A 26360-nucleotide genomic window follows, 5' to 3' on the forward strand; every position below is an offset into this window, starting at 1 on the left:
TATGCAGAAAAACATTCATTTAAACATGCAGAATATTTAAACTTTTTGTTTAAATATTCTGCATGTTTAAATAAAGAGCACATGAAGATTTAAATATGCAGAATAAAGAAGTGAGTGGTTTTTAAATCATTATCATTTTTATTTCGAAGGGTGCAATTTTACATTTATTTTATTTATTATTATTATTTTTTTTGCACAGTGTCCAAAAAGCAGCCTTTATTGTTCGAAAAATCCATAACTTTGATCTGATATGAAATAATATAGTTTTCACTGTTACAAAGAATAACTCATAAAGTTTGTTTTAGCATTAACATTAGTAGAGGCATATGATGCAAGAAAGCAAGCTTATGCAACATCAGCCAAAAAAAAAAAACCACTCCCATTTCACCCCTCCGTTCGTTCGAAATACCTGTCCAGCTGAACCTTAAATTTATTTTAGACTATCAACTTCCACAACAAGGGATGGAAGTCTGTTCCACCAACCAACTACCCACTGGCTAAAGGCAAATTTCTGCACATCTATCCTACATCTGTCTTTCCTCAATTTGAATTTATGCCCTCTCAGGTGATTATTCTGAGCAAGAGGAAGAATCCCATCGGCATATTGAGCATGCTCAAACCATTCAAGGCTTTATACATATCTATCAGATCACCTCCCCGGTGCCTAGTCTTCAGACACTAATTTGCAAAACTTAAGCCTTTCTTCATAGGAGCAATCCTTTGTTTCATTCACTAATCTTGTTGCCCTTCTCTGTATACGTTCCAGCAGCTCTACATCCTTCTTGAAATGAGGCCTTCAGACCTGTATACAGTACTCAAGGTGTGGCCTGACCATTGCCTTATACAAGGGAATAATCACCTCCTTATCCCTGCTAGAAACATTCCTGTATATCATTGACAAGACACAATGAGCTACTCTTGCAGCCCATCTGCACTGCTCAGAAAACTTCATATCTGCCTGCACAATTACCACCCAGGTCCTTTTCATTCTCTACCACTGTCAGTGTAGTACCACAGAGTTGATATGTTGCTCTGGGGTTACTGTTTCCCATATGTAGTACTTTACATTTGTCAATGTTAAACTTCATTTGCCACCTCTCAGCCCATCTACTCTTTCCAGATCCTGTTGCAGCAGCATAGCATCATTAGTGTCCTTAACAACCCTGTATCGTAACATCCTTTGTATCGTCTGCAAACTTGGACATTAAGCTTGATATACCATCATCAGTATCATTTATAAATACAGAAAACAACAATGGACCCAACACTGAACCCTGAGGGACTCCACTAATAACATTAGTTCATGATGAGCAGTGTCCATTGATTACCACTCTCTGTCTTCTCCCACTCAACCATCCCTTTATCCATAGCAGCAATTTGCCTCCAGTGCCACACTGCTCCAATTTGTGCAGCAGTCTTCCATGTGCAACAGTATCAAAAGCCTTTTAAGATACAAATATATAATATCAAAGTTGGTAGAAATCTTTATTGCAATAATAATAATAATACAATGGATACATTGCAATAAGCCCTTCACGGCCACAAGGCCAGGGGTTAACAATAATATTACAATATGTAAGAAAAAGAAATTAATAAATTAAATATAAAAAATGCATATGTGAATGAATAAAAGTAAATACAGCTCAACACTCAAAGTATAATACAATTATAAACATCACAATGCACAAAGAACATATAGGTGGAAAACTGGAAGATTGGTTGGTAAGCCATCTTCATGTCATATTGCTGGTTGTGGCATTAAGGTGAGCTTCAAGGAGAAGGATCAGGGAAGTACATTTAAGAATGCAGCATCTGTATTCCCTATCACAAGAAAACTTAAGGTCAACATCCAAAGACTGGGCACATGAAAGTAGCTGAAATGACAGAAACCTATCAGACAGGTGGAGACGGCTGAGATGTGGGCACAGAGTTGGAGTCGCTCTGAGGGACTCTCCAAGAGCACAGGTCCCAGAAGGATGGTGCTGAGATCTTGCCAGTGATCGTTTTTACAGTTGTGGTAAGGCATTTCACCCTAATCAGCGTGGGAAGCCTGTGAATTTTTATCAAACTGGCCATTTCAGTTGTCCTTAACTGTGGAGGAAGTTTGTTTGTTTATGAAATATACTACATTCTTATCTAGAATAGCCCTAGCACATTTATTGGAAAACCGAAGTTTGGATAAAGGATAAAATTTTAGAATGGAATGCAGAATAAAGTTTATTCCTACAAGAATAATTTCATTGTCACTATCTAAGCAAACATTAGTATCAGAAGATTTAAAACAGTAATCTAGCAAAGGAAAGCAGAATATAAATTACATAGATAATTCCATTTTGCATTCTTGTAATGCCAAGTGACACAATGATGAGAAGGGGCTTGAGAGTCTCCATCAGAGAAGAGACCATACCTAGTTGTGTGATTTGAAGTGTCTAGAAGAACACACTAATATTGACTGCCTACATTGATGGTTTATTGATGAGGGATGTATCGAGGGTATTAGATGTGTGTATGTAGTTAAGATTATTTGGTATTCTGGAGGTAACCTAATTTTTTATTGCCAATGACCTCAGCCAACTTGCTTGTGCAAGTTGGCTGAGGTCATTGATAATTGCAAAAGCTTGATATTTCAGTTCTTCCTGATTCGTGGAGCCAGACAATAGTAGTTATAAAAAAATAATATCTCTCTTCTCATGGAACATATACACAAAAGTAAATATTCAATTAATTACAGGATATTTTTTGTACATATAAATTGTGAATTAGATACATGCACACATAGTCTATATTACAAATATCAACTTAGGTAGTTTTAACAAGTTATTTATCCTTTCAAATCAAAATTATTTGACCAAAAGTTATATTCATTACTCTTGTTCAAATTAAAATTAAATTCTGCAAGACTTCTGAATACAGATATTAACTGTGCCTTTAGAATCTACAAAAGTATAAAGTAAATAAAATATAAGTAATAAGTTTATTCTGTCTGTATCTCATGTCATTATGGTGTGTGTGTGTGTGTGTGTGTGTGTGTGTGTGTGTGTGTGTGTGTGTGTGTGTGTGTGTGTGTGTGTGTGTGTGTGTGTGTGTGTGTGTCACATATTTTTGGATCTTACTACTTAGCTGAATTCTCAGGCTCTTCAGTTTTAAAAATCTTTTGTTGCTTAATTACAAATGTTTCTACTTTGCCATTGTTATGATCTACATAAAATCAATAATTTGTGTACAACATCCAAAATTATCCGTACATACTAATACCATTAGTTCCACTCGTCTCCATTTTTCCATTACTCTTCTCTTATTGTTCTAATGCTATCTTCTGTGACAGTAGGTATCAATATCATCATCCTGTTTTTGGTATCATTAACTCCCTCAGCCCTTCAACGTACTAGAATTGTTTTGCATTACCTTATTCTTTGTATTCTGTCATTGCATAAATACACTTGCTAGATGTATGTTGCCTTGCTGAGATAATAACAGAAGACGAGAATCTTTATTGCAACAATAATAATATGTATACAATACAGTTTGTTGCAACTTACCTGTCACGGCCACAGGTTGACACAGTTAACCCTTTACTCTTGCATGAAATTTATATATCTCTAAATAGGCCTACAAGGCTGGGACAATTCATATTAAACAATTAAACTTTACACCAGCCGGTATTCAAATAAACAATTTCCAATCCTGCAACTAAAACACTTTATTTACAATAAAATAAAATACGAGCGTATAAAAATGAAATTAAATGAAGTAAAATAAAATATATAGTAGTCTAAAACTGATGTGATTAAATTTACAATAAAATACAAAAATATAAAATATATAAAATATGATGATAAAAGCGATAAAAACAGTTAATAAAATACCGTAAAAACTGTAGCTTTCAGAGATAGCGATCTCCTTTCTCAACAGCATATTTCTGCTGTGCGGCACATCCTTAAATAGCAGATCCACGGCACTTCATCACATGGTTCCTCTGGAGTAAGGCCGGCATTTCCCATTTATGCACCGGAACCGGAAATGGCTCGGGAGCACGCTAGCTGAAACCGTTCATCTCGCCCAAGAACCACGGTTTCAAAGAGGGGATGTAAGCGTACACCCTTGTCTCTATTAATGGAATTGCTAGCTGCCCCAATACGCAAACTCTCAAGCCATTTACGGTTCCAGAACCCCTGTGCATGATCCGTGATGACAGCATCCTCCAGGGAGATTTGATGTTGCTTCTCCCAGAAATGTTCTGCCACAGCAGACTTCCCATAGTTAATGGACTTTATTGCATTCATATGCTCCCCCAGACGGTCTTTCAGACGTCACCCCGGCTCACCTACATAACACACCCCACAATCCGGGCATTTAATTTTGTATACCACCCTACTGTTGGCTTCTTTCGTTATGGGGTCTTTGACACAAGATATCACTGTGTACAACCTTCGTCCCGGGAGTCGCACACAGCGTATCTGGCACCCCCAAATTATTCGTGCAATGTGATCTGAAAGGCCCGGATAGTAGGGAATGTATGCAGTGCTCACAGGGGCAAACGGCTCAGTACGGGTGGACTCTGATACTCTAATAATTCTGTCCAACGTGATCTGGGGGTAGCCGCATTTCTTGAGTTCTGCCGTGACACGAATAATTTCGTTGTCTCTGTCCTCGGGTGCTACAGTGGGACTACACCCTATCTACCAAAGCCTTGACAACATCTTTGTGTTGGCTAGCTTGTGCCGAGGTATAATGAGTATATTGACCTCGGCACATGAGTTTTCTAAACACCTTGGTCTTGAGCCTACAACCATCCCTAATAACCAACATGTCAAGGAATGGTAGGGTTCCCCTCTGCTTCCACCTCCAAAGTAAATTTAATAAAAGGGGAGAAGCTGTTAAGTACATCAAGTATCTGATCCTCCCTCCCCTTTTGTATAATGGTGAATGTGTCATCAACAAATCTTTTCCATTTATGCATGGGAAATTCCAAACCCTCAAAAATTCTAACTTCCAACTCTTCCATAGCTAAGTTAGCCACTATGGCACTAATGGGCTTACCCAGATTCTATGGGCTCCCCAAGATACATAAAGTAGGTATACCACTGAGGCCATTTGTATCGTTTGTTTAATAGTTCCACATATGCTCTATCAAGGTACCTAGCCAAGTTGATTGCACCCATAGTAGGACTTTCCAACTTGGTTATCAAGAATAGCAAAGAGTTTGTGGATTTTATAAAAGGACAGACTATACGAGAAGACGAGATTATGATTTCTTTCGATGTTACATCACTGTTCACTTGCATCCCTATTAAATTCGGAGTCCAGTGTGTAGTGTGTTAGAAAGGCATTAGAAAAGGATGTTTTGTTAAGTACTAGGTCTCCTCTTAGTGTTAATGATATTTGTGAGGGTATGGAGTTCTGTTTATCCAGTACCACCATGATTTTCCAAGATGTCATGTATAAGCAGGTCCATGGCACAGCCATGGGTTCCCCCATTAGTGCCATAGTGGCTAACTTAGCTATGGAAGAGTTGGAAGTTAGAATTTTTGAGGGTTTGGAATTTCTCATGCATAAATGGAAAAGATTTGTTGATCATTATACAAAAGGGGAGGGAGGATCAGATACTTGATGTACTTAACAGCTTCTCCCCTTTTATTAAATTTACTTTGGAGGTGGAAGCAGAGGGGAACCCTACCATTCCTTGACATGTTGGTTATTAGGGATGGTTGTAGGCTCAAGACCAAGGTGTTTAGAAAACTCATGTGCCGAGGTCAATATACTCATTATACCTCGGCACAAGCTAGCCAACACAAAGGTAGTGTTGTCAAGGCTTTAGTAGATAGGGTGTGTTCCACTGTAGCACCTCCGAGGACAGAGACAACGAAATTATTCGTGTCACGGCAGAACTCAAGAAATGCGGCTACCCCCCAGATCACGTTGGACAGAATTATTAGAGGAGCGGAGTCCACCCGTACTGAGCCGTTTGCCCCTGTGAGCACTGCATACATTCCCTACTATCTGGGCCTTTCAGATCACATTGCACGAATAATTCGGGGGGTGCCAGATACGCTGTGTGCAACTCCCGGGACGAAGGTTATACACAGTGATATCTTGTGTCAAAGACCCCATAACGAAAGAAGCCAACAGTAGGGTGGTATATGAAATTAAATGCCCGGATTGTGGGGTGTGTTATGTAGGTGAGACGGGGGCGACGTCTGAAAGACCATTTGGGGGAGCATATGAATGCAATAAAGTCTGCTAACTATTGGAAGTCTGCTGTGGCAGAACATTTCTGGGAGAAGCAACATCAAATCTCCCTGGAGGATGCTGTCATAACGGATCATGCACAGGGGTTCTGGGACCGTAAATGGCTTGAGAGTTTGCGTATTGGGGCAGCTAGCAATTCCATTAATAGAGACAAGGGTGTATGCTTACATCCCCTCTTTGAAACCGTGGTTCTTGGGCGAGATGAACGGTTTCAGCTAGCGCGCTCCCGAGCCATTTTCGGTTCCGGTGCATAAATGGGAAATTCCGGCCTTACTCGCGAGGAACCATGTGACGAAGTGCCGTGGATCTGCTATTTAAGGATGTGCCGCACAGCAGAAATATGCTGTTGAGAAAGGAGATCGCTATCTCTGAAAGCTACAGTTTTTACGGTATTTTATTAACTGTTTTATCGCTTTTATCATCATATTTTATATATTTTATATTTTTGTATTTTATTTTACTTCATTTAATTTCATTTTTATACGCTCGTATTTTATTTTATTTTATTTTATTTTATTTTATTGTAAATAAAGTGTTTTAGTTGCAGGATTGGAATTTGTTTATTTGAATACCGGCTGGTGTAAAGTTTAATTGTTTAATATGAAATTTATATGTTCTCCATATCTAATTATATCTAAGGAATGATAAAGAAATTAATTTCTATACAAATAGCAATTAAGGGTGATATCCATTTAAAACTTATCTGAAATATATTCAGCTATTAACTGCAAAAACCAAAGCTAAATATTAACAGTATGACAGCTATAAAAAAAAAAAAAAATAATAAATAAATCACAATTAATCAAAGCACACAATTATTTCTTTTCAAAATTTTATTCACCTGCCTAATTAAATTAATTGGATGTAGTAGTAGTAGTAGCAGTAGTGGCATGTGATGCAAGAAAGCAAGTGTATGAGCTTATGCAGCATCAGCCAAAAAAAAAAAAATCACACCATTCCCTCCAAATGCCTGTCCAGTTCCTCCTTAAATTTATTCAACCTATCAACTTCCACAACGACAGATGGAAGTTTGTTCCAGCAATTAACCACCTGCTGGCTAAAGGCAAATTTCCGCACATCTATTCTACATCTGTCCTTTCTTAATTTGAATTTATGTCCCCTTAGGTTCGTAATCTTTACAAGTGGAAAGATCCCATCAGAATTCAGCGTGCTCAACCCATTCAAGACCTTATACACCTCAATCAGATCACCGCGCAGGTGCCTAGTCTCCAGCCACTGAAATTTGCAGAACTTAAGCCTCTCTTGGTAAGAGGATCCCTTCATTCCCCTAACCAATCTTGTTGCCCTTCTCTGTACACACTCAAGTAAATCTACGTCCTTCCTAAAATGAGGCCTCCAGACCTGTACGCAGTACTCAAGGCATGTCCTGACCATTGTCTTATACAGAGGGACAATCACCTCCTTCTCCCTGCTAGCAAAATTCTTATATATCATTGACAAAACCCCATGACCTGCTCTGGCAGCCTGTCTGCATTGCTCAGAAAACTTCATATCTGACTGCACAATTACTCCCAGGTCTTTTTCACTTTCTACCACCTTAAGTGTAGTACCACACAGTTGGTATGTTTCTCTGGGGTTACTTCTACCCATATGCAGTATTTTGCATTTGTCAAGGTTAAACTTCAGTTGCCACTTCTTAGCCCAGCTGCCCAAATTATCTAGATCCTGTTGCAGTAGCACACTGCCATTACTGTCAGTAACAACCCTGCCAACCTTTGTATCATCTGCAAACTTCGACATTAAGCCTGATATACCTTCATCAATATCATTGATAAATATACAAAACAACAGTGGACCCAACACCGAACCCAGTGGGACTCCACTAATAACATTAGTCCACAAAGAGCAGCACTCATTGATTACCACTCTCTGTCTTCTCCCACTTCACCATCCTTTTATCCATTGTAACAACTTACCCTTAATACCATTCTGCTCCAATTTGTACAATAGTCTTCCATGCGCAACAGTGTCAAAAGCTTTCCTGAAATCCAAATATATGATATCAAAATTATTTTTTGCATCCAGTTCCTTTGTAACCACATCATGATATCCTATCAAATTTGTCAGACATGACTTTCCCTTAACAAACCCATGCTGTGTCTGAATTATTGCTGCAGTCTTGTCTTGATTGTCTATATTATCCTGCAATGCATCTTTAACCAGTGACTCCATTATTTTACCCGGAACAGAAGTTAAACTAACTGGTCTGTAATTACTCGTGTCACCCTTCGATCCCCCTTTGTGAATTGGGGATACATTTGCACATCTCCAGTCTGTGGGAACCTCCCCTGAGTCCAATGATGCTCTCATAATTATGGCTAAGGGTTTGCTTAGTTGCTTTGCCGTCTCCTTTAATATAACTGGATAGATCCCATCCACCCCAGGTGCTTTTCTTATGTTTAACTTCAACAATTTCTCCTCCACTTTGCTCTCAGTTATTACAAAATCATTAAGTATCCTGCTACACTTTGATAACCTTCTGCCATTTTCAAACCCTAATAATTCTCATGTGTGAATGTAGATACAAAATACTCATTCAGTTTGTTTGCTATCTGAGCAGGATCATCAACAATCAAACCATCAATGTCAAGTGGACCAATCAGATTCATCCCCTTTCATTTAGAGTTTATATAAGTAAAGAAATCCTTGCTGTTTTTCTTAGCATCTTTTACCAAGGATTTCTCGTAATCTGCCTTCGCCTGCCTAACCTCTTTTGTGACTCTACAGACTAGCTTATATCTGCCATAGGCTTCTGAGTCGCCAAATAATTTATATGCATCCCATGCATTTTTCTTCTCTGTCACGAGTCTCATTAGTTCATTTGAGTTAAACTTGCAACTCAAAACTTGTGTCAGAAATATATAACTGTTCTTTTTACAATTGGCATTTCATCTATTTGTAACAGTCTTCTTTATTAGGTATTCTTTATTTTATGAAACACAAAATACAGTATTATATTTTTTTCTAAATACAGCTGTTTGCTTACAGGAATGGTCCTGGTAATCATGAGATGAAGTGTGCAGCTGTTCAAAGATTTATAAGGTGTTCTGTGAGAGCTCAGATTTATCACATCAAGAAATTAATCCAAAGGTTATGGCCAGAAACATTAGAGACAGAGGTATTCTTTTTTTAATATTATTTATTTTTTTTTAACACAACAGTTTCTGCTACATTATCAATGCATGAAAAGTATACATAACTTTAGCACTTGTTTCCAAGAATGATTTTAAGCAAAAAAAGTTCATATCAAGATGGGTCTGAATCTGGAGAGTTATGGAGCAATAACTGTTTGAATCTTAAAAATGGCTGTAGAGTTTTGAATAGTAAAAAAAAAAAAAAAAAAAAAAAAAAGGAGATACATACTGAGTATGAATAAACATTTTAATAGTTATGCCTGCTTATTCTTTTTTTTTTTTTTTTTTTTATTATTATTCAAAACTCCTCGGGCATTTTTAGATTTCTAACAGCCATAACTCTAACCATTCAGAATTGGACCCATGTTGATATGAACTTTTCTTACTTAAAATCATGCAAGGAATCATTTCCTGAAGGTATGCACATTACTCACTATTCACCCTGAATATAATATACACCAAGGCCAGAGTTTATTGAGTAAATAAACCTAATAATAAATATTACCTCCTTCAGCCATCTTAACAGATTCATGTCATTGAGGTATGGACTTCACAAAGTGCCAAAAGCCTTGCATAGAGATGATGTTGGCCTATGCAGACTGCATTGGATCCCATATTTGTCTCACATTTGTATAGTAGCAGATTCTTGCCATACCAGCTTGTTCTAGTTCTATAGATCTTCAATCAGGTTGAGATCCAGTGATTGTGATTGCCATTAAATGACAACCATTCCCGAACAATCTATGCCACAATGCATTATTTTTTTGGAAGTGAATGAGCATTAGTAAATAGATAAACTCTTAGTATGAAGGAGGCAGTCAATGATATGAGGGATCAATGTCATTCAGACATTGATCTCTTCATATTAGTTGACCTCATGTGTGCCATGAAAGAATACCCTATTCTTTCATGGCACACAGAATACCCAGCACAGTTGATCCATTGGTTCATGCTGCTGCTTTAGTACCTAGGTCCTCCATTCATATGGAACAACTAGAACTGGGATTCGTTGAGTCAGATGACTTTTTATGTCCAGTGTCAGTGTTCCTGCACACACTGTACCCTACCTGCTACATATTTTTACCTGACAAGTAGAACCTTTTAAGGTTTTCTGCTGCTGTATTCCAGCCATGACAGTCCTACACATTGTGAATTCCAGTATATCCCTTTGCACCACTGTTGTACTGCACTGTCATTTGACTGAGTGCAGGACATTTTGAACTGCACATATCTTTTCTCTCCGGTGGCCTCACATCAACAAACTGTTTACTGTTGGTGGCCTCACATCAACAACCATAGGATTACTGTTGGCTGGATATTTTCTGTGCATAATGCTTGCATCAACACCTTTAGTGCTGACTTATACCATGATGAAGTCACTTAGGTTGTACCATTGACCCTTTCTCTCACCAAATTGAATGCATGTACCAGAGCCATGCCAGGGGGGAGGCGAATGAGACTCTTGCCTCAGGTTAAAAGCTGAAAGGGGTGCCAAAAGAAAAATTAAATAATTGCCAATGTTGCAATCATTAACAATAAGGGCTCAATTTTTCATTCTTGCCTCAGGTACTAAAATGGCTCGGCACAGCCCTGGTGTGTCCGCATACACACACACTATACCTCGGTAGCTGCCTAGCTGTGTATATTATATTGTTATTAATGCTGTTTTGGCCATTTTCAGAATCAGTTTCTAAATTGCAACATTAGGAAGAATATGTTGGCAGGTAAAAGTTGTTTGCTTTAAGCATTTGTCACCACCACCACCACTAGCAACAACACTGTCTCATAGAGCTAAAATAGTTCCCCTTAAATTGGGGAAGCCTCCTACTCAGCCTTCATTTGAGCTCTGCATATCTATCAGGCATCTTTATCATCATCTTTATGATGTCCTCTTGGAGAAGAGCGCTATCATGTGGTAATAAACTTTTGGTTACATGGAATAAGCCTAAATTCTAGTCATCAGCAATGAAGTCTTGTTTTTTAGCTGTGATCACATTATATGCATAAGTGCTTATTGTCTTCACCACATATGTTTGTCCATCCACCCATGTATAACAACTCTACTCCCAGCGGACAGGATTTTCAGTGGACAGGTTTTTTTTTTTTATTTGTTTTTTTTTTTTTATTAGAAAGATTTATCAAGGCATCCCAAATTTCATTAAATCAGACCAAGATAAATTCTGCGATTATTTTTATTTATTATTATTATTATTATTATTTTCATACCTAATACATAAGCTATTTCATTGAAATCAGGAAATAGAATACAGCAATTGTTTCTTTTAGGCACATCGTCCAATATGCGAAAATGCCTTATTGTCATTGCCATGTCCATCCACACAGAATAATTCAACTCCCAATGGGTGGACTTCCATTCAAATCAGACTAGTAGAAATCTGACAGTTATTGTTTTTTTAATCCATCCATCAGCATGTAATAACTTGACTCTCAATGGATGGATTTCCATTAAATTTTATATTTTGTTCTTTTAGAATAGTTTGTCAAGCCTTCCTAGATTTTATAAAAATCAGATCAGTAGAAATGTAGTAGTTATTATTTATTTTAACCCCCATACATATGAAATAGGCAATTTGTACATTGTAGCTGCTGAAGTACTGGATGTTATTTTTGTTTTATGTGCCGATTGGAGGAATAAATGGACAGTATGTCAGATACTCAGAACTGAATATACTGTGTATTCCACTGTGTGCATGAATTGGCTTCTTTTCACATATGAGCATTAGTAGAGGCATATGATGCAAGAAAGCAAGTTTATACAGCATCAGCCAAAAAAAAAAAAAAAAAAAAACCCTTCCCATTTTACTGATCCATTCATTCCAAATGTTTGTCTAGTTCTACCTTGAGTTCCAGCAATCAACAACCGCTGGCTAAAGGAAAATTTACTCACATCTATTCTACAACTGTCTTTCCTCAGTTTGAATCTATGCCCCCTCAGGTTTGTAATCTGAGGAGGAGGAAGAATCCCATTAGCACTGAGCCTGCTCAATCCATTCAAGACCTTATACGACTCAACAGATTGCCTTGCATGTTCCAAATCTCCAGAAGCTGCAATTTGCAGAAATAAGCTCTTATGTTATGGTCAGGCCCCACTTTTTTCAAGGTGAGGCCTGACCATTGCCTTATACAAGGGGATAATCACCTCATCCCTGTGTGCAAAATTCCTGTATATCATTTGACAAGACCCTATTTAAAAGTTAAATCTATTTAAAAGTTTGTGAAATGTTTGTAATTGAAAAGTTTGTGAAATTTTAAAAGCTTGTGAAATGTTTGCCGAACTCTCTGGAACGGAACATGATATTGCCATGGGGGATGTCTTTGTGTGTGCGCGATGTAAGGAGTGTAAGGAAATTGAGGGGCCCATCAAGCTCTCAGCTGCCCACATCAACGCCAGAGCTTGCACTTGGTCATCACGCAACACAGCGGCAACCCCCAAGGCAGAATGCGCTGGTCCCACAGGAACTATTAGTTGTTGGTGACTCTATTGTCAGGGAAACGGGGAACATGCTGTGTAAAAAGGATAGGTGGAACAGGACCAGGGTATGTCTGCCAGGGGCAAAGGTTGATGACGTTGTAGAGCGGATATCATCTTTCAAGGGCACAAAAGGTGATATAGTTGTACACGTTGGCACTAATGATATTAAGAGTAGGAGACCGGCAGAATTACTCAACAAGTACAGGTCACTGTTGAAAAAAAGCCGAGAATTAGGGTTGAATTTAAAAGTGTCTGCAATTCTGCCCAGACACGATAGGAGGGAGTATATGATGAGAGCCTTGTCGATCAATTCGGCCCTGGAAAGATTGTGCAAGGCTCAAGGGGTAGAATTTTTTTCAGCCTGGACTGTACTTGTTAACAGGAGAGATTGCTTCTACAGGGATGGGATACACTTAAATAGAAAGGGTGCAAGAATATTTGCTGATGCTATCGAGGCAGTGTTAGGTGGGTCGGAAAACTGCTAGCTTGGGGGGATACAAAGACTAATAGTTTAACAGTAACCGCAGGCAGAGGTGAAGGTGATTCTTGCACAACTTCTATTAGAATAAGAAGCGACCTGGAGCGAGGGGTGTTGGGGGTTTCATGGACGGATGGCAGTCATCCTGGAATAGTTGGGTATATGGGATGTGTTAGGGTAACAAGGAATAGGCATAGGAGCATGTATGCTTGCATGTATACCAATGCTAGAAGTATAGTAAATAAATTTGATGAATTTGAAGTGTTGGTCAAGACATCAAAGGCGGATATTGTTGGGATAGCAGAGACGTGGTGTCACAAAGATATAAGGAATGCAGAACTGGAATTTGGGGAGTACAATGTGTACAGAAAGGATAGACAGGACAGAAAGGGAGGAGGTGTTATGCTGTTAATTAAGAAAAACATAAAATCAAAAGAAGTGCATCCAGTTGATATAGATGGACAGTGCACTGTTGAGTCAGTTTGGTGTGACATAAGCACTGCAAAAGCAAAAATAAGAGTAGGAGTGTGTTATAGGCCTAATGACTCGAATGAGTACAATGAACAATTGTACAGAGAAATAGAGTGGGCCAGTAAATCAGAATGTCTTATAATGGGGGATTTTAACTTCCCAGATATTGACTGGAACTTGTGGGTTGGTCACTCACACACTAGTCAGACTTTTGTGGATTTATTGGATGATTGTTTTCTGCAGCAGCATGTTCGAGAGGCAACCAGAGAAAGTAATACTCTTGATCTGGTTATCAGCAGTGATCATTCGTGTATTAAGAATTTGCAGATAAAGGAACCACTAGGTGGCAGTGATCACAGTGTGCTGAAGTGGGATTTACTCAAAGAGGTAACTACCGTCAGGGGTAAAGGAAAGGGTTTTTGCTTCCGTAAAGGGGAGTACAGTGGTCTCAGACAGTTTTTAAATTCTGTACAGTGGGATCGACTGACGATGTTACAAACAGTAAATTCTAAGTGGGAAGCATTCAAGGAATTAATCATGGAAGCTACTAGACTTTTCATACCGATGAAGAAATATTGTTCAAGGTTTAGGCCTAAATGGTTATCAAATGAACTAATGAGACTCGTGACAGAGAAGAAAATTGCATGGGATGCATATAAATTATCAGGCGACGCAGAAGCCTGTAGCAGATATAAGCTAGTCTGTAATCAGGTCACAAAGGAGGTTCGGCAGGCAAAGGCGGATTACGAGAAATCTTTGGCAAAAGATGCTAAGAAAAACAGCAAGGATTTCTTTACTTATATAAACTCTAAAAGGAAGGGGCTGAATATGATTGGTCCACTTGACATCGATGGTTCGACTGTTGATGATCCTGCTCAGATAGCAAACAAACTGAATGAGTATTTTGCATCTACATTCACACGTGAGGAATCATTACAGTTTGAAAATGGAAGAAGGTTATCAAATTGTAGCAGTGTGCTTAATGATTTTGTAATAACTGAGAGCAAAGTGGAGGAGAAATTGTTGAAGTTAAACATAAGAAAGGCACCTGGGGCGGATGGGATCTATCCAGTTATATTAAAGGAGGCGGCAAAGCAACTAAGTAAACCCTTAGCCATAATTATGAGAGCATCCTTGGATTCAGGGGAGGTTCCCACGGACTGGAGATGTGCAAATGTATCCCCAATTCACAAAGGAGGTTCGAAGGGTGACACGAACAATTACAGACCAGTTAGTTTAACTTCTGTTCCGGGTAAAATAATGGAGTCACTGGTTAAAGATGCATTGCAGGATAATATAGACAATCAAGACAAGACTGCAGCAATAATTCAGACACAGCATGGGTTTGTTAAGGGAAAGTCATGTCTGACAAATTTGATAGGATATCATGATGTGGTTACAAAGGAACTGGATGCAAAAAATAATTTTGATATCATATATTTGGATTTCAGGAAAGCTTTTGACACTGTTGCGCATGGAAGACTACTGTACAAATTGGAGCAGAATGGTATTAAGGGTAAGTTGCTACAATGGATAAAAGGATGGTTAAGTGGGAGAAGACAGAGGGTGGTAATCAATGGGTGCTGCTCTTCGTGGACTAATGTTATAAGTGGAGTCCCACAGGGTTCGGTGTTGGGTCCACTGTTGTTTTGTATATTTATCAATGATATTGATGAAGGTATATCAGGCTTAATGTCGAAGTTTGCAGATGACACGAAGGTTGGCAGGGTTGTTAATGACAGTAATGGCAGTGTGCTACTGCAACAGGATCTAGATAATTTGGGCAGATGGGCTAAGAAGTGGCAACTGAAGTTTAACCTTGACAAATGCAAAGTACTGCATATTGGTAGAAATAACCCCAGAGAAACGTACCAACTGTGTGGTACTACACTTAAGGTGGTAGAAAATGAAAAAGACCTGGGAGTAATTGTGCAGTCAGATATGAAGTTTTCTGAGCAATGTAGACAGGCTGCTAGGGCAGGTCATGGGGTTTTGTCAATGATATATAGGAATTTTGCTAGCAGGGAAAAGGAGGTGATTGTCCCTCTGTATAAGGCAATGGTCAGGCCACACCTTGAGTACTGCGTACAGGTCTGGAGGCCTCATTTTAGGAAGGATGTAGATTTGCTTGAGCGTGTACAGAGAAGAGCAACACGATTGGTGAGGGGAATGAAGGGATCCTCTTACCAAGAGAGGCTTAATTTCTGCAAATTGCAGTGGCTGGAGACTAGGCACCTGCGCGGTGATCTGATTGAGGTCTATAAGGCCTTGAATGGGTTGAGCACGCTGAATTCTGATGGGATCCTGCCACTTGTTCAGAATACGAACCTACGGGGACATAAGTTCAAATTAAGAAAGGATAGATGTAGAATAGATGTGCGGAAATTTGCCTTTAGCCAGCGGGTGGTTAATTGCTGGAACAAACTTCCATCTGTCGTTGTGGAAGTTGATAAGTTAAATAAATTTAAGGAGGAACTGGACAGGCAATTGGAGGGTATGGTGTGATATTTTTTTTTTTTTTTTTTTGGCTGATGCTGCATAAGCTCCTACACTTGCTTTCTTGCATCAAGTGCCACTACTACTACTACTACTACTACTACTACCACCCCATGACCTACTCTGGCAGCCTGTCTGCACTGTTCAAAAAAACTTCATATCTGACTGCACAATTACCCCCAGGTCTCTTTTATTCTCCACTACCCTGAGTGTAACACCACATATTTGGTACATTTCTTTGGGGTTACTACTACCCATATGCAGTACTTTGCATTTGTCAATTTTAAACTTAAATTGCCACTTCTCAGCCCATCTGCCCAACTTTTCCAAATCCTGTTACAGCAGCATAGTGTCATTACTGTTATGAACAACCTTGCCAACCTTTGTATCATCTGCAAATGACATTAAGCCTGATGTACCTTCGTCAATATCATTGATAAATATACAAAACGCCAAGGTGCCCAACACCGAACCCTGGGTAACACCACTAATAACATTAGTCCATGTAGAGCAGTGTCCATTGATTACCACTCTGTCTTCTCACACTCAGCCATCCTTTTATCCATTGTAGCCACTTGCGCTGCTCAGAAAATCTGCCCTTAATGCCATACTGCTCCAATTTATACAGTACTCTTCCATATGTAACAGTATTAAAAGCTTTCCTGAAATCCAAGTGTGTGATATCAAAATTATTTTCTGCATCCATTTCCTTTGTGACCACGTCATAACAGTATTCAATCAAATTGGCCAGACAAAAATATCCCTTAACAAACCCATACTGTGTTTGAATTATTACTGCTCTCTTGTCTGAATGATCCTGCAAAGCTTCTTTAACCAGTGACTCCATTATTTTCCCTGGAGCAGAAGTCAAACTAACAGGTCTGTAATTAATTTTTTCGCTTTTTGATCCCCCTTTGTGAATTGGAGATACATTTGCACATTTCCAGTCCATGGGGACTTCCCCTGAGTCTAAAGATCCTCTCATAATTATGGCTGAGGGTTTGCTTACTTCCTTTGCCACCTCTTTTAATATAACTGGATAGATCCCATCTACCCCAGGTGCCTTTCTTATGTTTAATTTCAACAATTTCTCCTCCACTTTTTCCCCAGTTATTACAAAATCATTTAACTCCCTGTTAGAGTTTGATAATCATCTTGCCCTCTCTTCTTTGAATAACTCCTTGTGTGAACGTAGATGCAAAATACTCATTTAGTTTGGCAGCTCTCTGAGAATGATCATCTACAGTCAAACCATTGATATCAAGTGGACCAATCTAATTCATCCCCTTCCTTTTAGAGTTTATATAAGTAAAGAAGTCTTTCCATCCTTTCCCAAAGATTTTTCATAATCTGCTCTCGCTTGCCTTTCGTCCTTTGTGACTTGATTACAGACTAGCTTGTATCTACCATAGGCTTCTGTGTCGCTTAATAATTTATATGCATCCCGTGCATTTTCGTCTCTGCCACAAGTCTCATTAGTTCATGTGACATCCATCTGGCCTAAACCCAGAACAGTATTGCTTAGTTTTAACAAAAACATTAGCATTAGTAAAGGCACAAGATGCAAGAAAACAAGCTTATATAGCATCAGCCAAAAAAAAAAAAACCCCTTCTCATTTTACCCATCCACTCACTCCAAATCTTTGTCTAGTTTTGCCTTGAATCTGTTTAAGCTATCAACTTCTACAACCACAAATGGAAGTTTTTCCAGCAATCAACCACCTGTTGGCTAAAGGCAAACTTCCGCACATCTAATAGAATCCCATCCGTATTGAGCATGCTCAAACTATTCAAGGCTTTATACACCTCAATCAGATCATATGCAGTATTTACCACATTTGCCACTTCTCAGCCCATCTACTCCACTTTTCTAGATCCTGTTGCAGCAGTGTACTGTCATTATTGTCATTAACAATCCTGCCAACCTTCATATTGTCTGCAAACTTGGACATTAAAACTGATTATGATTGAATATACCATAATCAATATCATTAATAAATACAGAAAACAACAATGGACCCAACACTGAACCCTGGGAGACTCCATTAATAACATTGGTCCACGAAGAGCAGTGTCCATTGATTACCACTCTGTCTTCTCCTTCTCTACCATTCCTTTATGGCGCACTATGGCCATAGTTGCCGATACACCTAAGAAATTTCTAAATCGACCAACCATCCCTTTATCCATAGCTGCAATTTGCTTCCAATGCCAATTTGTGCAGCAGTTTTCCATGTGCAAAAGTATTGTTAGCCTTTCTAAGATCCAAATACGTAAAATCAAAATTATTCTTTGCATCCAGTTCCTTTGTGACCACATCATAGTATCAAATTAAATTGGTCAGACAAGGCTTCCCCTTAACCCATGCTGTGTCCAAGCTATAACTGAATTCTTGTCTAGATTATCCTGCAGTGCTTCTTTAACCAGTGCCTCCATTAATTTCCCCGGAACAGAAGTTAAACTAACAGGTTTGTAATTACTTGTGTTGCCCTTTGATCCTCCTTTGTGAATTGGAGTCACATTTGCACATCTCCAGTCCATGGGTACCTCGCATGAGTCGAAGGAAGCTCTCATAATTGGCTAAGGGTTTGCTTACTACCTTTGCTACCTCCTTTAATATAACTGGATAGATCCCGTCCACCCCAGGTGCCTTTCTTTTGATTATCTTCAATAATTTCTCCTCCACTTTGCTCTCAGTTATTACAAAATCAGCTAGCTCACTGCAAGAGTTTATCTCTGGCATTCCCCTCCCTGAATAACTCCTTATGTTGTCAATGTAGATGCAAAATACTCATTTAGTTAGGTGCCTCCGTAGTCAGATGCACAGGAGCAGCAATGTGTAGCACACGCTTCTTGATTACACCGGAGTTCGAGCCCGTGACTACCAAATATAGAGGATGCTAATGCTCCTAAAAACCAAATAACAACAACAACACCAACAACTCGTTTAGTATGTTATCTACCTGAGCAGGATCATCAACAGTTGAACCACCGATATCAAGTGGACCAATCTGATTCAACCCCTTCTAGAATTTACACAAGTAAAGAACTCTTTGCTGTTTTTCTTTGCATCCTTTGCCAAAGATTTCTCGTAATCTGTCTTTAACTGCCTAACCTCATTTGTGACTTGGTTACAGACCAGCTTATATCTATCATAGGCTTCTGTGTCACCCATTAATTTATATATATCCCATGCATCTTTCTTCTCTGCCACATGTCGAATTAGTTCATCTGACATCCATTTAGGCCTAAATCTTGAACAATATTTCTAATTTGTATGAAAAGCCTAGTAGATTCCAAGATTAATTCTTTGAATACTTCCCATTTTGAATTTTCTGTTGGTAACATCATCAGTTGGTCCCACTATATAGAATTTAAATACTGTCTCAGACCTCCGTAGTTGCTTTTATGAAAGCAAAATCCCTTCCCTTTATCCCTGATTGTAGTTATCTCTTTGAGTAAATCCCACTTCAGCACACTGTGATCACCGCCACCTAGTGATTCCTTTATCTGCAGATTCTTAATGCATGAAGAATCTCTACTGATAATTAGATCAAAAGTATTACTCCCTCTAGTTGCCTCCCAAACATGCCGCTGTTGTAGAAACAGTCATCCAATAAGTTCACTAAAGTCTTGCTAGTGTGTGTGTGTGTGTGTGTGTGTGTGTGTGTGTGTGTGTGTGTGTGTGTGTGTGTGTGTGTGTGTGTGTGACCAAATTCCAGTCAATATCTGGAAATTAAAATCCCCCATTATAAGATGCTAGACACCATTATAACACCCTAGAAGTTTCCAAAATTACTTCCTTGAGTGCTTCCCATTTAGAATTTGCTGTCGGTAACATCATTAGTTGGTCCTACTGTATAGAACTTAAAAAATCTCTGAGACCACTGTAGTCACCTTTATGAAAGCAAAAACCTTCCCTTTTACCACTAATGGTAGTTATATCTTTAAATAAATCCCACATTAGTGCACTGTGATTGCTGCCACCTAGTGGTTCTTTTATCTGCACATTATTAATGCATGAATAATCACTGCTGATAATCAGATCAAGAGTATTACTCCCTCTGGTTGCCTCTCTAACATGCTGCTGTAGAAAACAATCATCCAATAAATCCACAAACGCCTTGCTAGTGTGTGAGTGACCAATCCACAAGTTCCAGTCAATATCTGGGAAGTTAAAATTACCCATTATAAGCTGATTTACCGGCTTACTATTTCTCTGTATAATTGTTCATAATTTGAGTTATCTTTCTTTTCAGAAATAACCAGAAAAAAAAAAATAAATAAAAAATAGTGACAGGAATGCAGTCGCAAGTAAGGTTGATAACAACACATCTGTAACCCCTGTATCCTCAGCTGCTGATCGTTCAGCAGTCAGTCTTGGAGATATAAGTGCTAAATCCATGGGATGGCTCAGTTTGCATTGTGATATTATCAACATCACAACTTGCCAACATTCCAATTTCTCTGAACTAGAGGAAATGCAAGACTTGTTCTTCCATTACAGTGCCACTATGGCAACCCAAACAGAAGACTATGATTACATAATAAGAGATAATCTCAATATATTTTTTTTACATAAAAAAAAAACTTTAAATCTAAGATAATGTTATTTGTGTTTTTGGGTGTTGTTTGATATCAGAGAAGGAACTACCTTATATGAACTGTGCTTCAACTTAAAAAAAATAAAACAAGAAAGATACTGTCCAATTATTCATTAATGTAATTTCATGGTAATTATTAGCTTCCTTCTTGCTCTACTTTATCAAACAGTTTTCCAGTAGTCTAAAGCACATTGTTGCCTGCCTCAGACAGGCACATCGTTGACTGACTCATGTGCTTAACACCTGGTAATGTGTAGTACTAGCAGGGGGAGTACAGCAGCCACAGAGAGAGAGAGAGAGAGAGAGAGAGAGAGAGAGAGAATATAATGTAACTGAAAGTGGGCATACAGTTATTGTTGAATTAGTGAATTCCATTGTTTATTAATGCAATTTAGTTATGTGAACTAAATTGCAAAGTATTTTCACCAATGAAAAAATATATACAGGCAGTCCTCGCTTTGCACGGTTCTGATATGCACGAATTTCAGTTACCACGGTATAGTTAAATAACACCATTCCCCCAACAACACAGTTCAAATTTCACATACCACTGAATATTAGCTGTGAGTAATTGCATAAACTACAAACTTCGCTGCTAGCTCTTCGGTCCACAAATCACTAAATAGCAGATGTACATCATGATCAGTGACCAATTGCTTCACTTCTTTCAGAGTCCGTTGGTGATTGGTCACTGCACATCTGTTATTCAGTTCATGCACAGACATCAAAGTGTGTATTTGTGTTGTTTCCTTGTCTCCCAGTGATAAACCCACGTGACATTTTACAAAAATGGATAATCAAAAGAAGGAATTGGCCAACAAAGATGAAAGTGCAGCAAAGAAACTAAAAATGATAACTCCAGAAGGGACCTTGGCCTGCATGAAGCTATGGTACGAACCATGTTGAAAAAGTCCAATGAATATAAAAAACTAGGTAAAGTCGCTTCAACATCTTGCACTAGGAACAGAAAGCCGCTTATGGTTGAAATGGAGCGTTTACGTCTAATTTTAATTGAAGACTGTAATAAAAAAAATCAAAAAAAAAATCCCAATCAGTTGATTGGAATTTTTTCAGGCCAAAGTATTAAAGTTAGTTGTTGCATTGAAAGAAAATGGTAATTACAAGGAGACTGAAGAAGAACCTTTTACTGCCAGTAAAGGCTGGTTTCATTGTTTCAAAAGTCAGCAGCATGAATTGATTAATGTTAGCTATCTGGTAAAGCTGCTAGGCAGATAAGGATGCTGCTCTGAAATTTGCACACCCAGATTCCAAGGATTAGTTAAGGCAAGTGGTTATGATGATCATCAAATATTTTGGAAGGCAACCCCCATCAAGAACTTGTGCATCGAAAGACGTAGAATCGCGAAGTGGTCATAAAGGAGGTAAAGATAGATTAACTCTTGTATTAGGAGGCAACGCAGAGGGTGACTTTAAATTAAAACCTATGCATATCTATCGGTCTGAGAATCCCATAGCATTAAAAAAATTCTAAAGCATCTCTACCAGTCATTTGGCATGCAAATAAAAGGTCATGGGTTACAATAACATTGTTTCAGGACTAGTTTCAATCATATTTTTGTCCAGCGGTAGAGAGATACTGTAGACAAAATAATTTAACTTTTAAAGCACTACTACTCTTGGATAATGCTCCAGGTCACCCTGATTCTCTTGGGGACTTGAATGAAAATGTGAAAATTTGCCTTTTACCACCAAACACAACTTCATTAATCCAGCCAATGGACCAAGGGGTTATTTCAACTTTTAAAGCCTATTATCTTATATGGACTTTCAGACAGGCCATTGATACTACAAAATTGTAGGTGGTAGATGACTTTCATCAACCAATGAAATACCACCACTTTGCTTATTGGAGGCTTGAAGTGGTGAAACCCATGTTTAGTCTCTAGAGCAAAGTTTCCGGCATCCCCCCCCCCATACTTCTCCTTCAACCCATGCACGGTACTAAGTACTATAGGTTTTGATACCTTTCGTGTTTGGGGTTTTCATAAAAAAAAAAAAAAAAAAAAACTGGAGATCATTCAAGCGTCATGGCAGGAATTAACAGCAAGTAATGTGTGTGCAGTATGGTAGAAACTTACCACACTGTGCAAATAACTTTGCAGGATTCGAATTGAACATAAATGGATTTATAGAAGAAATAGCTGACCATGGGAATGTTGACACTGCTGCCACGAGACTTTTGATGCTGCCGCCATTCAAGACTCCAGATATACAGCCAGAGGAACTTAGTGAAGGCAAACTTATGAACATAAATAAATGAGGAAAGTGGTCGTGATGAAAAGGATGAAGATATCCCAGAGGAATTAACGGCAGCAAAAAACTACATATTAAAGGAACTCTCAGGGATATTTCACAACACTGAAATATAGAAAGGGATATGACAATTCACCGAGGCATAGAAAAGATTCTCACTCCATATCATAAGTTATACGACAAGAAGAAGAAAAGCAAGCACTGTTAAAACTACTTTAATTCTCAATGTTTCTAATGTTTTAAATTACAGTGTACTAAATAAATATGTTTTACTATTTTTTTCATTTCTGACAAAATTTTTGACAAACAAAAAATTTTTAAAGGTCACAGAACAATCTAATTTTTTCCCATTGATTATTAAGATCGCTTTCCACTGTTTCAGCTTTCACGATCATTTTATGGTCCTGCATTACCATGCAAAGCAAGGACTGCCTGTATATACCTGTTAGATTGTGAGGGCCAAGGACTTTATTCAAAAATGGCAACATAGCATTGGTTGCTGTGATACAGATGCATCACTGCCAAAGATGGAACAAAGGGAAGAAGTGGTCCTCAGTAAGAGATATGGCCACCCCTAATGTCGATGCAGGCTTTGCACCACCTGTCCATACTTAGAACAATGTTGTCGATAAGTTCTTGCGGTAACATCATCCATTCTTCTGTCAGCACCATCTTCAGCTGGTGAGCATTTTCTGGTGGGTGTGGACATGCCGCTGGGCATCTCCCCAGAGCGTCCCATATGTGTTCGATGGGATTTAGATCAGGGGAACGGGCAAGCTAATCCATACAAAGAATATCCTCACTTTCCAAAAGCATATCAGCAGCTGCAGTGTGATTGGGGTGTGGCATTATCATCCATAAACATGAACTCGGGGCCAGTGGCACCTCGGAACAGATGCACATGGGGAAGGATTGCCTCAATATCTGGAGTTGTGTACGTCCATTCAAGATAATGCCTCCCCAGATGAGAACACCTCTACTGCCATATCGGCCTCAGCTAATCTGGCAAGAGGTTGGCATGGTGATACCATGTGCCAACCTCTTGCCAGATTAGCTGACGTTCAGAATCGCTGCTGAGACTGAATTTACTTTCATCAGTAAAGAGTATCTTAAGTAAAGATTTTGTGGTTGTAACCTTTAGAAATAGTGTTGGTCCTTAAGTTTTGCATACCAGTGAATTATGACTAATAGTGTGGCCACCCAGACTGATCCTGGCAATTTCAACTTAGATGGACAATATTGGCACACATGCATATTGCCTACCAAACAAGCTAAGCTTGATTTGGTAGACAGTATGCATATGTGTCAATATGCATAAGTGAAACGAAACAGGAGTGTAATTGTATAGCACCTATTACTACTGAAACAGACAGAGTGGGGGGCTGAGGCATTGCCTGTTAGTAATATACCTACTGATTTCTCTCTCTCTCTCTCTCTCTCTCTCTCTCTCTCTCTCCTTATCTCTATATGAGTATATTGGGGACAAAAGATATTATATATTATTATAGTCGTAGCAGATGAGCTGGATTAGTGTCCGTGCTCGGTAATTAATAATCTCCTGAGCTTCTTTTTCATTAATGATCTCAATTTCATTTATCATGATAAATGAAAAAATAGTAATGCAGCATAATTCCCAGACAAGCCTTGCAACACAGGCAGCTTTGTACTAAACATGCTTTGTATCACAATCAACTGCACATACCACTCCAGAAGATCTGGTGGGTGGTTTCAGTGATGCTTGCTGCCTATGAGTATGGTATTTTAGAAGTAAAAGTTTCCTGCACTGATTATACACCCACATACAATTTGGCAACAGTTAACTTGCCCTATACAGGTGGTTTTTTTTTTTTTTTCTAACTGAGAAGTGGAAAATCTGACATCCTCCTATCTAACTCTGGCTTTTTAAACAGATCTCATTGTGACCAGCCACATAACAAATATACACCCTTGGGTGACCTAGTTTTGTGAGCTCTCACTGTTTCTGTTAATGGGGGTGTGATTGTACTTCAAGACCAAGCACTTAAAATCAGTGTGCTGCTACGTGCCCCCAGTCAAGCCATATAATTCCTAATGGCAAACCCCAGTAAGGATTTTTTTTTTCATATTTCTACATTACTCTCACACAAGAGCAATGTTGAGACATGGAACTCTGCCCATCTCCCACCGGTAACAAAAGACATACCAAGGAATCAGTTGTGCCTGGCTGTTCTGTAAGGAAGAGGAGACCATGAAAAGTGGATATATATTTGTTACAACTAAGCTCAAAGCTAATGATGAAGTCAAATCCACTGATTCACAGGATGTTGTTTGTGTTTAGGACCCCCCAAACACAACTGTTAAAGATATTGAACAGGCAATAAATCCGAATCTGCAGATAAATATGAGTTCAACTATTGAAAAAATCACCAAATATTCATTCTTTAAAATTGAATGTTACCCAGCTTTACAATTCCATCTCTGCCTGGTCAAAGGATATCATTATAAGATCCTTCTATGAAACTAGGATGCAAAATGTGCCTAATTCAGCAGTAGTGCTCTTCGACTATAATTGGTAGAATTCACTCTCTCACATGACTTTGGAACCCAAAATGTGGGCTGCCAGTGAACAACTAAACACTATTACAATCTAGGGCATTTCTTAACAGAGTTCCCTGAATGTCTTGACTTTTTCTTTTTTTTTTTTTTTTTTTTTTTTAATGTAAACACAACACGAAAGGTATTAGAACCTATATTACTTCTCAACCTTCAATATGTGTTGAAAATTGAGAAGATGAAAGAAGATACTTGATGTTAACTAAATTCCTGTAGATCATAATTTTCAGGAAATACTTATTCAAGGGAGGTTGTTCCAGAAAACAGAAGTTGAAGGAATAAATGGGGATGAAGAAAAATTTGTTCTGTGAGTTTGAAGTTGGACAGTAAAAGGTTTCTGATTGAATGTGGTATGTGTTCAGCCTTGTTTGGAAGAGAGAGAGAGAAAATTATAGATGTGTTTCTATAAATATCTATAGAAAATGGCAAAAACAGAACATCTACAAGAATCAGTGGAGAAACTTTGTAAGAGAGGGGTCATTAATTAACCTAACTGAACTCTTTTTAATGGAGACTAGAAGTTATGGTGCACCACCCCAGATGTAGTA

The 26360-nt window shown here is 38.5% G+C and overlaps 1 protein-coding gene across 7 annotated transcripts in view; it reads left to right on the forward strand.

The window, feature by feature from the left end:
* LOC150085668 (polycomb group RING finger protein 1-like) overlaps nucleotides 1–26360 on the forward strand; it is a 276634-nt gene that overhangs the window by 118493 nt on the left and 131781 nt on the right. For all 7 annotated transcript variants that reach the window (XR_016546933.1, XM_090373434.1, XM_090373435.1 and 4 more), the window contains one exon: nucleotides 9259–9388. Coding sequence is in view for 6 of the 7 variants with exons in the window: in XM_090373434.1 (XP_090229560.1) it covers nucleotides 9259–9388 (130 nt within the window). In the remaining variant the exon portion in view is untranslated. The remainder of the gene's footprint in view (nucleotides 1–9258; nucleotides 9389–26360) is intronic.

This window comes from Mastigoproctus giganteus, chromosome 5, assembly GCF_048544385.1.
Source record: "Mastigoproctus giganteus isolate SK-2022 chromosome 5, ASM4854438v1, whole genome shotgun sequence".
Classification (NCBI taxonomy): Eukaryota; Metazoa; Arthropoda; class Arachnida; order Uropygi; family Thelyphonidae; genus Mastigoproctus; species Mastigoproctus giganteus.